Source organism: Podarcis pityusensis (assembly GCF_964106645.2).
Source record: "Podarcis pityusensis genome assembly, chromosome: 14".
In the NCBI taxonomy this organism is placed as follows: domain Eukaryota; kingdom Metazoa; phylum Chordata; class Lepidosauria; order Squamata; family Lacertidae; genus Podarcis; species Podarcis pityusensis.
In genome coordinates this window covers 23,610,155-23,624,514 of record NC_138039.1, presented here as the reverse complement: position 1 = coordinate 23,624,514, position 14,360 = coordinate 23,610,155, and the positions used below count along the sequence as shown (strand labels likewise).

The 14,360-nt window shown below is 46.7% G+C and overlaps 1 protein-coding gene across 2 annotated transcripts in view; it reads left to right on the top strand.

Moving 5' to 3' along the window:
* PKD1 (polycystin 1, transient receptor potential channel interacting) overlaps positions 1-14,360 on the top strand; it is a 110,232-nt gene that overhangs the window by 79,078 nt on the left and 16,794 nt on the right. For both annotated transcript variants that reach the window (XM_080981663.1, XM_080981662.1), the window contains exons 20-31: positions 1,119-1,278; positions 2,294-2,450; positions 3,359-3,499; positions 5,318-5,917; positions 6,744-6,909; positions 7,223-7,475; positions 8,126-8,321; positions 10,485-10,655; positions 11,671-11,814; positions 12,521-12,731; positions 13,073-13,199; positions 14,154-14,270. In XM_080981663.1, the coding sequence (XP_080837789.1) occupies positions 1,119-1,278; positions 2,294-2,450; positions 3,359-3,499; positions 5,318-5,917; positions 6,744-6,909; positions 7,223-7,475; positions 8,126-8,321; positions 10,485-10,655; positions 11,671-11,814; positions 12,521-12,731; positions 13,073-13,199; positions 14,154-14,270 (2,443 nt within the window). The remainder of the gene's footprint in view (positions 1-1,118; positions 1,279-2,293; positions 2,451-3,358; positions 3,500-5,317; positions 5,918-6,743; positions 6,910-7,222; positions 7,476-8,125; positions 8,322-10,484; positions 10,656-11,670; positions 11,815-12,520; positions 12,732-13,072; positions 13,200-14,153; positions 14,271-14,360) is intronic.

Genomic DNA, 14,360 nt, shown 5'->3' with positions numbered 1-14,360 from the left:
CGGGGCACCACTGTACTAGGGTCTTAATTCCCAGCTAAAGGTAAAGGGACCCCTGACCATTAGGTCCAGTTGTGACCGACTCTGGGGCTGCGGCACTTATCTCGCTTTATTGGCCGAGGGAGCCGGCGTACAGCTCATAGTCATGAAAGCACTTCTGACTAAGCCCACGGAAACGCCGTTTACCTTCCCATCGGATCGGTACCTATTTATCTACTTGCACTTTGAAGTGCTTTCAAACTGCTAGGTTGGCTGGAAACTGCTAGGTTTCCCAGCTACAGACACTTAATTACCAGCCAGGGTGCCACCTTCCAGACTGACCTCTGGCCAGGCTTAACAAGTTAACCTCATGGTGCCCTAGCAAACTTAGGAGCAAGAGTTACATTTTTATGTAACAGAGCATTTCCTTTGCAGTGCCCTTTAGATGCTTTGGAGTTGGCAATAACTCCTGGCATCTAAGGGGAAAGGCTGATGACAAGGGTTTGTCCAAGTTTACAGCTCTTTTGAGATAATATGGGTGGCAGGTGGGAGATCGATACTCTCTGAAATGCAAGTTTGTTGGTTTATAAATCAAGGGGAGAGGCTGTGTCTGTAAGCGCTGTCCAATTTGTTTGTCTCAAGAAAGGATTCAGCACCCTTTTCTCATCAGTAACAAACAGCTTCGTGGTGATGAATGGGCTTCTGCTGGGAACAAATTGGAAACAGAGCAATGCAACATTCATCTTAAACGAGATGCCTGCTTCCCATGCTGGCATCACACGCCCCTGCTCCTTTCTTAGAAAAATTCTGGGGAAGCTGAGCTGATCCATCCCAACGAGGCTTTAATGTGGAGAGGAAAACATGTGAGGAGCCTGAGTGGGAGTGTCCTGCCCTTTACCTTTTCTGCACCTCAAGAAAACAACTAGGGATTGAAGAATGCTAAGGACCAAATGAAGTACTCTATCTCCCTAAACCACAAGGAATCTTCACACAAAGTTCCCAGTGTTCCCCTTTGGGGGGTGGGAACCACTGTTCCATATTTAAAATATAATACTGCAGATAGAAAGCTAGCATATAAGGCATCTATTTTTCTATGTTCAGGAAATTTTTGCATGACACTGAAAGGTTGTTTTCCTTCCCAGCTCCATGGCCATCACGCTGCCTAGCCCTCCAGAAGGATTTCACAGCCTTCCCCAATGGCTTTCCAACCAGACTGAGGTGGTGCTGCAGGGCCTGGTGAAACAGAGCGATCCCCAACAGGTCATTGAATATTCCTTGGCTCTCATCACCATCTTAAATGAGGTATGAAGCAACACCTTTTTTGGTGGCTGGGTGGAAGGACATTTGTTAGGTAGGTAGGTAGGCATTATTAGTAGATTCAACATGATTCTGGCAGCAATGAGACCCTGTCAGCATATGACACCTGTGCTCAGAGATGCACACTGGTTGACAGTTTGCTACTGGGTCAAGTTCAAGATGTTACTATTAGTACAGGAAGCCCTTAACAGCTTGGGACTAGTTTAATCTGTGAGATTGCCTTGTCGGCATCTCCGCTCGGCCAAGCTGATAAAGCCTCATTTTCCTCCGGCCGAGCCTTCGGAATCGCCTCCAAAGAATAATTAACAACCTGAGCCTTTGATGAGGCTCCAAGGCACGTTCCCATTAAGCAGAGTTTCCAGCAGCATGCGGAAGTGATGGCTACATTGCAAAGAGTTTTATTTCTAAGCTACGCAGACAGAAAAGACATCCTCTCTCTATGAAAGCAGAGAGCAACTGAACAAAGGAACAAAGGAAACAGGACACCAGTAACGTCACATCCGTCTCTAGTCTCCCATGAGACTTCCAATAGCCTGGACTGTCTCTGGAATGTAAACAGAGCCTTGTGACTCTAAGCAGCTGCTCAGTGGCAAACAGAAACTAACATGCCTTACTCCACATGTTTCCCCCTCCCGATGGCTACTTACCCCATGGAAATGGAAAGGTTTCCCTCCTTGCTTATCACTGAAAGAGAGAGCCCATGGCTTGTTTATTCATTCATTTACTGCATTTCTATACCATCATTTTCTCCAAGGAGCTCAGGGTAGTATCAATGATTCTCCCTCTCCTCATTTAATCCCCATAACAACCCTGTGAGGGATGTTAGTCTGAGAGGCAGTGACTGGCCCAATGTCACTCAGTGAGCTTTATTCAAGGCTGAGTGGGAACCCTGGTCTCTCCCAGGTCCTAGTCTTACCCTAACCAGTACACTACATAGGCTCTCATAAGAACTGTCTTAAGAATCTAGTTCACATACTTTTCTTTTCACCCCCAATGTAAGTATGAGTGCTCCATGCGTTTGAAACCAGAAACCAAACATGAAGACCGTCTCCGGGCCTGGACACGGAGGAACATTACAGAAACTCTGATTTCTTTGAATGTGACCACTGTGGATGACATCCAGCAAATCGCGGCTGCCCTGGCTCAGTGTACGGTAGGTGTTATTGCATTGCTCTGCCTCTTTTTTTAAAAAAAAATATTAAACATTTCAACACAGTAATTTAACAAAAATACATCATCCACGTTGTTCCCCTCTCCATTTCCCCCCTCCCCCTCCCCCCCAGATAGAACACCCTCCCTCCCACCCCACCCCAGACTTCCCTCAGCTCCTTTCTCTGGTTTCTCAACACATATTTCTGTCTGCATGTTATAAAATTGTAAAATCCTCAAATTATCTGTCTATATATTACAATAAAGAGTTTGTGAATGTTTATTCAAAACCTGCCAAAGAGTCCAGTTCATTTTGTTGCTTCTTCAAATATTTCATAAAAGGTTCCCATTCATCTTTAAAATCAGAGTTACCCTTGTCATGTAGTTTATGTGTCAGTTTTGCCAGTTCCACATAGTCCATCAGTTTTTCTTGCCACAGTTCTTTCATCGGGGTTTCTTCATTCTTCCATCCTTGTGCTATTAAGACTCTTGCCGCATTGCTCTGCCTCTTGGGCATGGGGAGCAAGTGGGAGGGGGGCTGGGGCTGAAGGGAGTTGGACCACAACTCCCATCAGCCCCAGCTAGCATAGCCATAGGATACTGGGACTGATGGGAGTTGTGGTCCAAAACATCTGAAGGACACCAAGTTTATTTGTTTGTTAGATTTATACCCCACCTCTCCTCCAAGGCGCTCAGTGGTGTCCATGGTTCTCCCATGGGCTGGGGTTTCTCAGCCCCTGTGGGTACTTTTGCCTAGTGTTTGGTGTCAAAGACAGCAGTGCATGCCTGGAAACTGTTGTGTGGGAAGTAGCAGTTTGCCATTTGCAGAAGTCAGATCTTATACTCACATGAGGACTAGCAACTTGATGGCTCGACATATAAGGTCAATTAACTTGCATCTTGGATTCACAGGTAGCCAACAAGGAGTTTGTTTGCCAAGCTTGCCTGACAAAGACCTTGAAGAAACTGAGAGACATGATGGCCATTCTGCAGGGAGAGACCATGCAAGGGACCATGACCCCAACAACCATCGCAGACAACATCCTCAACATCATGGGTGAGTGTGCAGGAGAGTTTGTTTTTGAAGCAGCCTTCCCCAATCCCACGTCCTCCATATGTTTTGGACTACAATTCCCACCAACCTCAACCAGCACAGCTGTAAAAGATGGGGTTTTAGTACCTGGAAGGGCTAGCTCAGTGGCAAAGCATCTGCTTTGCATACAGAAAGTCCCAGATTCAATCTCCCAACAGCATCTCCAGGAAGAACTGGGGGGGCAGGGACTCCCTTTCTGAAACCCTGCATAGCTGCTGCCAGTCAGTGTAGACAATATGGAGTTTGATGGAGGAATGCCTGGGTTTAAGCCCACCTCCTGTGTTCCTATGTTAATAAATCCCCAAATCAATTTGTCTGTGTGTGTGTGTGTGTGTGTGTGTGTGTATGCGCGCATAGCAAATCTTCAATTTTCAAAGCCATTCTTGAGAACCCGAGGGAACAGCACATAGTTTCCCTTTAAGTGAGAGGTAAGGGAGTAAGAAACACTTTAGACTTTGCTTCAGCAAACGAAAACCCTCACATTCATTTGTTGGGAATACAACCGCCTTTATTCATAATTACTTTCTTTGTGAATTTGAGAGTGTGGAATGCAATATTCCGTGTCATTATGCAGTTCATGAGATCCTAAGGGAAACCCAGTGGGATCAGTATTCAAGGTTCAGGTGTAAAAAAAAAAGGGTCCATCTAGATTTCTGCTGAGCACTCTTGGCTTCTCTGCATTTCTTTCCCCTCCATCAGGGTTGAGTTCCAGCAACTTTGCTTATGGTCATCCTCAGCATCAAACATAACTGGAGGGCAGAAGGTTTTATTTGTGGTTGGATGATCAACATAGTGCTTATTCAAGGGTGAGGGATCTTTTTCAGCTTGGAGGCCACATTCCCTCATGGGCATTCTTCTGGGGGCCACATGCCAGTGTTGGATGGGGCTAGGGAGAAAAGTGAGTGGAGCTGTGGATCAGACTCTTATTTTTCTACACTGGACTTAAATTCTAGCAAGAATAAGAGGCTTCTTTTTTAAATTGATTTTTAATTTCAAGTAACAAGACATACAGTCATACCTCGGGTTAAATATGCTTCAAGTTGAGTGCGTTTGAGTTGCACTCCTCGGCAACCCGGAAGTAACGGAGCACGTTACTTCCGGGTTTCGCCGCTTGTGCAGATGCTCAAAATGACGTCACGCGCATGCACAGAAGCGGCGAAAAGCAACGTGCGCGTGTGCAGACGCGCCGTCGCTAGTTACGTTTACCTCTAGATGCGAACGGGGCTCCAGAACGGATCCCGTTTGTATCTAGAGGTACCACTGTACAAGGAAAACAGAGCTTAGTAGTTGTACAGAAAAAAGGAAAAACAGCAGTTGATGGTTGTGGATTTAGATGTTCCAAGAAGGGCAATCAAACAAACATGTCTCTCCATAATGTTCCATTGGTCGAAGGAGGGTGAAAACCATGTTTGACTTTCTTAACAAAGTCAGTGAAAGGGTACCATTTCATGTAAGGGGTGTGAGTCTTCCCTCACCCCCGTCAAAGGTTTCTGCACAGGCAAAACACACACAGAGAGAGGGCTACCTTTCCGTCTTCCATCCAGGCAAGCAAGAGGCATTATCAGTGTTCAGCAACACATTCCAGCTAGTCAAAAGCACCTGCAGAAAGTGTGGAGCGGGGCCAATGACAGGTGTAGCCTGGAGAAAGTTCCAGGGAACAGGCAGAGAGGCCTGGAGGGCCACATTTGGCGGCCCAGGTCTGAGGTTCCCCACCTCTGATTTAATTAATTGAACTTCCATCCTCAGTAAGGACCACACTAACCTTTCCTGGCTCCTTTGCAGGGGACTTGATCCACCTTGTCAACACCGTCTCCCAGGAGACTGAGCCTCGGGAAACGTGCAATGACCAGAGCCCCGTCCAGGTGGCCTCCCAGGCGTACGCCCTCTCCACCGACCTGATGCGCATCCTGATGAAGTCCCGAGTCCTCAACGAAGAGCCCCTGGAACTGGCGGGAAGCAACATCACGGCCAAGGGCAAGCGGGCCGGCCCACTGGGCCTCCTCTGCTACAAGGAGCACCCCAACTGCCAGTTCTCCATCCCCTTAGCTTTCAACGCCACGTTCTCTGACCTGACAGACATTGTCCAAGTCATGATCCGGGTGGACTACAACCCCTTCCCCTTCGGCTTCGTCACCAACTACACTGTCTCCTCCGAGGTGGCGTCCATGGAGTTCCAGGACAACAATGGGACAGAGATACCGGTGGGGAGCCTGGATACCGAGAAGGCTATTGCCGTGACGGTTTTGGACCCCGGAGAGAAGAACATCACCATGACGACGGTCATGATTGAGGAAAGGAGTTCGGGGACTGCAGTGGTCATGGTGGAGGATGACAATGCAGAAGCAGGGTTGTATTTCCAGGTCATCTTCAGTGTTGTAAATGGTAAGTGTGGGTTTTTGTGGCTTCTGCAAGGTTGCTACATGGACCCAGAATTTTAACAATGTCTGTTGTGTATGCATTTCTCCTGTCCTTCCTCCAGTGATATTAGGCCAGTGCATTTTAGAACTGTTTATTGGACTTTGTTCCATGTTTGATGTACCTTGCCCTGGGCTCTGAGGGCAAGCGGAAATAAGTAAATAAATAAATAAGCAAGCAAGCAAGCAAGTAAAGTGGATCATGCTAAAAACTTGCATGCCTGGGGAGCACCCATCCCTTAATACCCGTCTGGAAGTGTGTGTGTATATACTGTAGATATATATGGATATGGTTATGTAAGTTGAGTGGTTAATGTGCAGCATAGCAGACAGCTATTTTACATATTCCTCAGGCCTTCTGCTTCTGGGAGACTGGATACTGACCAGAGAAAGTTCATATTGCCCAGAGTGCTGTCTAGATATGCACATTCGTTGTAGCCTGTTGGGAGGTTATGCATATTGGCTGGAGAATTTACAGAATTTAGTCAGCCTGTGCATGTTCCCGAAGGAGATTGTGTATACTGACCAGGAAATGTCCACAATTCCCTCTCCATGGACAGATAATGTGCACATTCCTCAGGAGGCCTTATGAATGTGCATAATGGCTGCTTGTTACACACATTAACTGCTCAACTTAAATTACATCTATCTATCTATCTATCTATCTATCTATCTATCTATCTATCTATCTCAATCCTATATGAATAAGAGCTCTATTGCACAATCTCTGCTGCTCGTGGCTCCGCCAACTAGTTGTTTTCTGACCCTGTCTTTCCTCTCCTCCTCCCAACAAGACCGTTATGTGTCTAGTGAGCAGGAGCCGTTCATTGCTGTCTGTCTCTTCCACTCACCTGAGACCCACCAGCACAACTGCACAGCCTCCAAGAAGATCTACCTGGAGGATATGACCAGGATGCCTCAGGGCGACCACCGGCGCTACACCTTCTTTGTCTCCCCTGAGTAAGTGACACCTCTGCAGCTACGCAGGAGAGCCCACAATGAGTTCCCAGGCAGGGAAAGAGCTTGCTGTGGGTGGGGTCTGGAAGAAGCTAGCCTAGTGGCTGACACTAGTGGATATAGCAGGAGGTGGATGGTTGTCTCTCCTCACTTAAATCCATGCCTTGAATGCAGAGATGCAACTATTCTGATTCATCTGCCTGGATTGAAGATGTGTGGTTGAACCATGAACCAAAGTCTCCCCACAACCCCAGGTCAAGTGTGCCTCTGCAACCAGTCCTTCCTTACTGTTTCTTTCTTTCTTTCTCTCCCTTAGTACCAGCAACCCTGCAAGAGAATATTACTTGAACATCACCAACCACTTTGCCTGGACTGCTGTGGAAGTGACCCTGGGCCTGTACAGTTCCTTGTGCCAATATTTCAACGAGCAGGAGGGGCACTGGAAGACTGAAGGCATGGCTCCCTTGGAGGGGGCCACCCCTGACAAGGCTGTGTGCTTAACCCAGCATCTGACAGCTTTTGGTGCAAGCCTTTTCGTCCCCCTTCATTCTGTGCAGTTCATTCGGCCTGTGAGTCAAGTCTAAGGGTTGTTAACTCTTTCAAACAGCTGCTTTTAACTTTTTCTATATTGATCCTTAGGGACGCGGGTGGCACTGTGGGTTAAACCACAGAGCCTAGGACTTGCCGATCAGAAGGTTGGCGGTTCGAATCCCTGCGACGGGGTGAGCGCCCGTTGCTCGGTCCCTGCTCCTGCCAACCTAGCAGTTCGAAAGCACGTCAAAGTGCAAGTAGATAAATAGGTACCGCTCCCACAGGAAGGTAAACGGCGTTTCCGTGCACTGCTCTGGTTCGCCAGAAGCGGCTTAGTCATGCTGGCCACATGACCCGGAAGCTGTACGCTGGCTCCCTCGGCCAATAAAGCGAGATGAGCGCAGCAACCCCAGAGTCGGCCACAACTGGACCTAATGGTCAAGGGTCCCTTTACCTTTTTATATTGATCCTTATGTTGGTACTTCTGTTGTTTTGATTCCCCACCCCCCTTTTTTCCTTACAATCAAGCAGTATATACATTACATGGAATAACTTTATATAGTGATTGTATTTTTAATCTGTCATTGTGTGGGTGAGCTGCCTTGCTCCTCAAAGTAACCTATAAATTTATACAGGGAAGGAGAGCACATATACACACACATATATATATGCTTTATATTTTGCTCAGCCTCCAGGCCCAGGTTTGAACTACATTGTGCTGCTGACTTGCGCCATCTGTTTTGTGACATACTCGGTGGCGGCTGTGATTGTGCACAAACTGGACTTGATCGACATCAACCGCGCAGGGGTGATCCCTTTTTGTGGGAAGAATGGGCTGTACAAGTATGAGGTCCTGGTGAAAACGGGCTGGGGCAAGGGGTCAGGTGAGTAGCTGTGATGCTCTGGGCACCCTCAAGGTAATGTTTGTGTCTTCTCCCACAGCCATGTTAGCGCTTAATTTAAAGATACAGCCCTACCCACTATGGAGGAATGGTTCATAAAATTAATGGACTTAGTTGAGGTAGCAAAGCTAATGTGTTTAATTAGAGAAGAATCAGTATTGACATTTATTAAGGATTGGAAACTTATTATGGACTTTTTGCATGAAAAGGGAAATGAACTTGTAATAGCTGGATTTGAAGACTGAAAACAATATTGACTTACAGAAAACAAAATAGTTGGATGTTCATGACAGACAGAGAACCAGAAGACTTTTTATCTTTCCCCATCTTCTTTTCTTTCTTTTTTCCTTTTTCCTTCTCTTTTCTCCTGTTCCCTTTTAGATTAGATTTTGAAACCATTTCTTTTATTCTGGTGTATTATACAAAGATACTTTGTATTGGGTATGAGTTTTTAAAATAGACCTTTACAAACTAATGGCTTTTTCTCCTGCTCTTCAAACCAAAAAAGGCTTCAGGAGTGGCTTGTAAACCAATAAGGGGGGGGAAAGACCATCCCTGCCTGCAAGTTTGCAATCCAAGCAGACATGGCATAAAAGGGGAATGGTTTGGGAGGGAGGAGGAAGTAAGCACGCTTAGGTTTAGGTTTAGCTTTTTAGGACTGCAGCCAGCTGAATTCTACTCAGCGGAGACCCATTGGAATCCATGGGCTTAATTTCAGTAGCTCTGTTCTGACTAGAGCTTAGTTCTTCTCCTCTTCAAAAAAAAAGTTTTTGGAAAAGGCGTCAGGTTGGTGAAGGCCACCCTGCTTAAACCGCACACCACAGATCAAGAGGGCCACTGGGGTGGGCTAGGTGGAACTGTTGCGCCCTTGGCAGCCGTTGACAGAGCAAAGAGGAGCTTGGATTAAGCCTTTTTAGCCGCTCTGTGGAGAGAATATCCAGGACAAACATCCCCTCCCAGTAAAACCCTGGCAAGTGAATGAGTATTAGAGCCACTCCTGTTTGGAGAGGAAATGGAGGACGGATCCGTCCAGCCCCTCAGCTGCTGCTCTCAAGGATGCTGTAATGTGATCCCTGGGTGTGGTGGAATAGCACACCAGAGAAGCATGTTCCTGTGCTGACCAGAATGCAGAGTAACCCTTCCCAAACTTGCTGGTTGGGGATGGGGGGAGGCCTTTGTGAAGCCTAGTGCACTTCCCCTTGCTGCGAAGAGAGGGGATGGAGAATGATCTGAACCCTGATGGACAGCAATCTCCCTTTAGGGGCGTGTTTTTTTATTACCTGCATGTGGTTTTGTATGAATGTCTTTAAATTATTACTTATGCTTATTTACGCTAATGTTTTAAACATGTTGCAAGTCATAATAGAATTGTGTAAGGTTGGAAGGGATCCCCAAGGGTCATCTAGTCCAGCCCCCTGCAGTGCAGGAATCGCAGCTTAAGAATCCCTGACAGGTAGCCACCCCAACCTTCGCTGAAAAACCTCCAATGAAGGAGAGTCCACCAGCTTTCAAAGGAGCCTGCTCCACCGTCAAATGAATCTTGCCACCATAAAGTTCTTCCTAATGTTGCTTTTTGAGGCCTTGATGTGTAACAAATTACTAGCAAATTTAATGAACATAATGAATAATTTAAAACCAACCAAAGTGCCACAAAGTCACGAATGACCTTTTGAGATCACCGGGACACTTCCTCAGGCTGTATGTTAAACAACTGTGTGGCTATGTGTTAGAGAATTGGGGTTTCTTTTGTTTGCCCTTTCCCCCCAAACAATGAATTTTTTTTGTAATTGGCAATGTAAGATGGGTCACAGTTAAATTTCCCTGACATATATTTTTTTTAAAAAAATTCTGACATAAAACCGCACCACAAAATTCAGAGTAGCGCAAATCTTCACTTAGTTATTAGATCAGGAACTGCGAATTAAAATGAACTGGACACCTTTCCTCCCTGGGGTCCCCTTTCTCCAGATGCAAAGCTGAGGTGCAAAGAGGGTGGGAGACCATTTGCCCCAGGCTGGAGGCTGGGGGGGATGAAGGATGCTTTAAGAGTCCCATTTCACCTTCCCCTCCCCTGCCCCACATGAGACAAAAACCAGGCTACTTTCCTTCTTTAAGAATTTGCACTCCCTCCTTCCTTCCTTCCAGGGACAACGGCTCATGTGGGAATCACTCTGTATGGGATGGAGAGCAAATCTGGGCACCGGCACCTGGATGGGGAAAACGCCTTCCACCGCAACAGCCTCAATATCTTCCAGATCGCCACAGAACGGAGCCTTGGGAGCGTGTGGAAGATTCGCATCTGGCACGACAATAAAGGTGCGTATGTGAGAGCAGACCCAAAGCCTGTTTGTTTGTGTTTGTTGTTGCCTGGCTCTCCCCCTCCTCATGTAATCCACACAACAGCCCTGTGAGGTAGGCTAGGCTGAGAGACTACAGTGACTGGCCCAAGGATGGATGGATGAGCTCGGCCCTCTAACCACTACACCACACTGGCTCTCCCAGGGTTATTAGCGGTTATTGGGTGGCGTCGGTGGGTAGAGATAACACTCAATCCCACCCCATACCAGCTCAGCTGAGTGTGCAAAGTGTGCGCCTAGAAAACAAATGGGGATCCATCCAGCCTCTGCAACCCAAATGAACAGAGCTGCAATTCTTGATGAATTGCAACTCGGCAGTTTCCCCTCTGGAGCCCCCCCCCCCCCTTTGAAGCTGCGCCTCTCCCATCTGCCAAGACAAAGAACAAAACTCATTGCTAGCATTTTGCAGAGAATATCATAATTACAGTTTAGCAGAGCCTGAATTGTTAAAGCTGAATGAGAAACATAATGAATGTAAAACGGTCACTTAAAAAACTACACAGACCATTTTCAGGCAGGGCTGGTTTGATCATTAGTCAGAATGAGGCAACTGCCTCAGGCAGCATATGGCTTAAGAAGAGGAGAAGTGAGCAGCCTTAAGGAGAAGTGGCTATTCTTTGTGAATCTCCCAATTATCATCCTTCTCTGTTGGAGGACAGATGTATGTGGGCCAAACAGCCTGTTACGCATTTCCTAAACTAGGTATGAATCCCATTGCCAGTGTTGAAGTCAAATTTAGCTACCTTTTCATTTGACTTTTGTATGTACAACAATGGGGGGGGGGGGCATCTTGTATTTCACCTCAAGCCACAAAATGTCTTGCACCACCCCTGTACTCAGGATTCCCCCCTCCCCCCGCCTGCCCCCCCAATCAGTTTAAATTCATGGAGAATGTTAGTGGATGTATCTTGGAATCAAATTAGATAAAAAGATGTCTTAAAGCTGTGTTTCCTTCTCCTTTCCATGCTGCTTAGGGCTAAATCCATCATGGTACCTGCAGCACGTCATTGTCAGAGACTTGCAGACCTGCAAGAGCTACCACTTCCTGGTGAACGACTGGCTGTCTGTCGAAAGCGAGGAGAATGATGGCCTGGTGGAGAAGGAAGTCTTTGCTGCCAGTGAGTGGGAAGAGAGCTCATTGAAGACGCAAAATCTGCCTACAACAGCCTTCCCAAAGCTGTTGCCCTCCAGATTTTTTGGAGTGCAACTCCCATCTGCCCCAGCTGGCATGACCATTTTCAATTATAGCTCCCATTAGGGTTTTTGTTGTTGATGATTTAGCAATTTATACCTTTTGTTAAATAAATGTGGCAATAATCACAAACTTGCTGACAGTGGCGAGAGTGCTCGTAGCTAGGAAATGGAAAAAGCAAGGTGGATTTCAAATAGAAGAATGGTATAAAGAAGTGAGGGAGATAGTGATTAATGATAAATTTACGTGTGCTATCAAAGTAAGAAGGGGAATATGGAAGATAAATGACTTTGAGGAAATGTGGAAAATATTTGTGGAATTTGTATTGTTAAAACAAAAAGGGGTCAAACCATCTCAAGAAGTGTTACATTTTTGGAAAGTTGGATAATTATGGTAAATAATGTTCCGGGGGTGTGTGCACATTTTTATTTGTATTATTACTTTGTTTAATTTTTTAAAAAATAAATAAATGTGGCAAGCTGAAATGGGGCTCTGCTTGAACCACAGTTTTGAAGACTGAAATGAGGACAGTCACTTGGGGGTGCGGGTTGAGGCGAGATTCCTTCTCTGCAGGGACAATAATGTTAAGATGGGCATTTTGACTGACCCTTCCCCCGCTTCTGGCTCCGCAGGCGAGGCTGACCTGAGGAGCTTCTTGCGGATTTTCATTGAGGAGCTGCAGAGGGGTTTCTTTGAGAAGCATGTCTGGCTGTCCCTGTGGGACCGTCCCCCTCGCAGCCGCTTCACCCGCGTCCAGAGGGCATCCTGCTGCTGCCTCCTTGTCTTCCTCTTCCTGTGTGCCAATGCCGTGTGGTACGGCATTGTGGGAGATGTCAACTTCAGGTGCGTTGGGAATTTCTGATCCTCTCTAGCCCAGGAGGGCCACTTCCTTCCAAAGATGAAGATCAGTGGGGAGGCTGTGGGATAGCTTGGCCAGTGTTTCCCTCATGTCCTGTGGCCTTAAGAACATGCCACAAAAGGTAGCTGCCTTTGTTATTTATTTGTTTATTTCCTGCCCATCACCCTAAGGTACCAGGGCTGGTTACAGCATTAGAAACAATATTAAAAACAATTTAAAACACCTTACACTCATAAATATGGGGGGGGGGGTCCATCTCAGCATTGTCTTGCACTAGAAATTGTGCTAGCGCCCTCCCTGCTTACTCTCTCCTGTCTTTTCCTAGCAACGTGGCCATCTCCACCTTGATCCCGGTCAACGGTGAGACAGCTGTGGTTGGTCTGGTGTCCAGTTTGGTTGTCTACCCCCTGTACCTGGCCCTCCTCTTCCTCTTCCGTATGGCACGGAGCAAGGTAACAGTGCGTTGGGGAAGGCGGCAGTAGCCTGTTTCTGGGCAAGGCCTTCAATTGGCCACAGGCCGTCACAATAAATATGATTTTAGATGTTGGGAAATGGCTATAGCTCAATGTTAGAGCATCTGCTCTGCATGCAGAAGGTCCCAGGATCAATCTCCAGGTGAGGGCCAGGAAAAACTCCCTGCCTGAACCACTGCAGAACAGCTGCTGGGTAGTGCAGGCAGCATGGAACTAGTTGAGCCAAGCATCACCTGACTTGGTATAAGGCAGCTTCCTATGTTCTATGGTTACCAGTTTTAGCCAGAATGTTTCATTTAATACATTTTACTGGTTATTTCCTTAATGGGTTGCAAACATGGCAATTCCTATTTTTAGAGAAGATAGTCATGTTTATTTATCCATGCATTATAATATTTTGCTTGTGTACATCTGTGTTTTACATCATTTACTGAATGCACAGTTCTTTATCAGAATTTTTGAGGTTCCTCTTCAAGATTGGGTGGTGCCCAGAAGAGGAAAACAGCTCATGGGTGGCACATATGAAGCCATATTATACCACCAAGTTCGGTAGCCATTGACCCAACTGGCTGCGTTCTTCTGCTCAGACTGGCAACAGTCCTCTGGTGTTTCACGCAGAGATCGATTTCTGGAAGCTTAAATGTGACTGAACAGGCCCCTCTGAATAACAAAGATGTTTAGCAAATCAATGGTTCTTGTGAATTTCTGACTTAGAGAAGTGGCACCCTCATCCCCCATCTCTGACAGCTATTTTTTAAATAGGGAAAGAGAGAGAAAGTAAGAGCTGTTGGCAGGTGGCTGGCTTTTTCCATTCAAAATAATATCAAAGTGACTCCTCAAAAGTTGGGGTTACCCGGGCAAATCTGACAAATTTGCCCTTCCAGCTGAAAGGAAAATGTCCTTCCTTGCCTCAAGCGCCCTCTTCTCTCCTAGGTGTCTGTCAGCCAGTCCCTGGCCCATTCAGACCAGCAGTCCTTAGAGATCGACAACTACCTGGACTCGTCTCTTATGGAGAGCGCCTTCCTCACCTTCCCTGGGCTTCGGACAGAGGTGAGAGTGGCAAGTGGCAGGACAGAAGTGTGGGGTGGTTTCTAAAGGGGTCCTAGGCCCTGCCCCACTTCCAGCCCTGCCTTTCTTTCC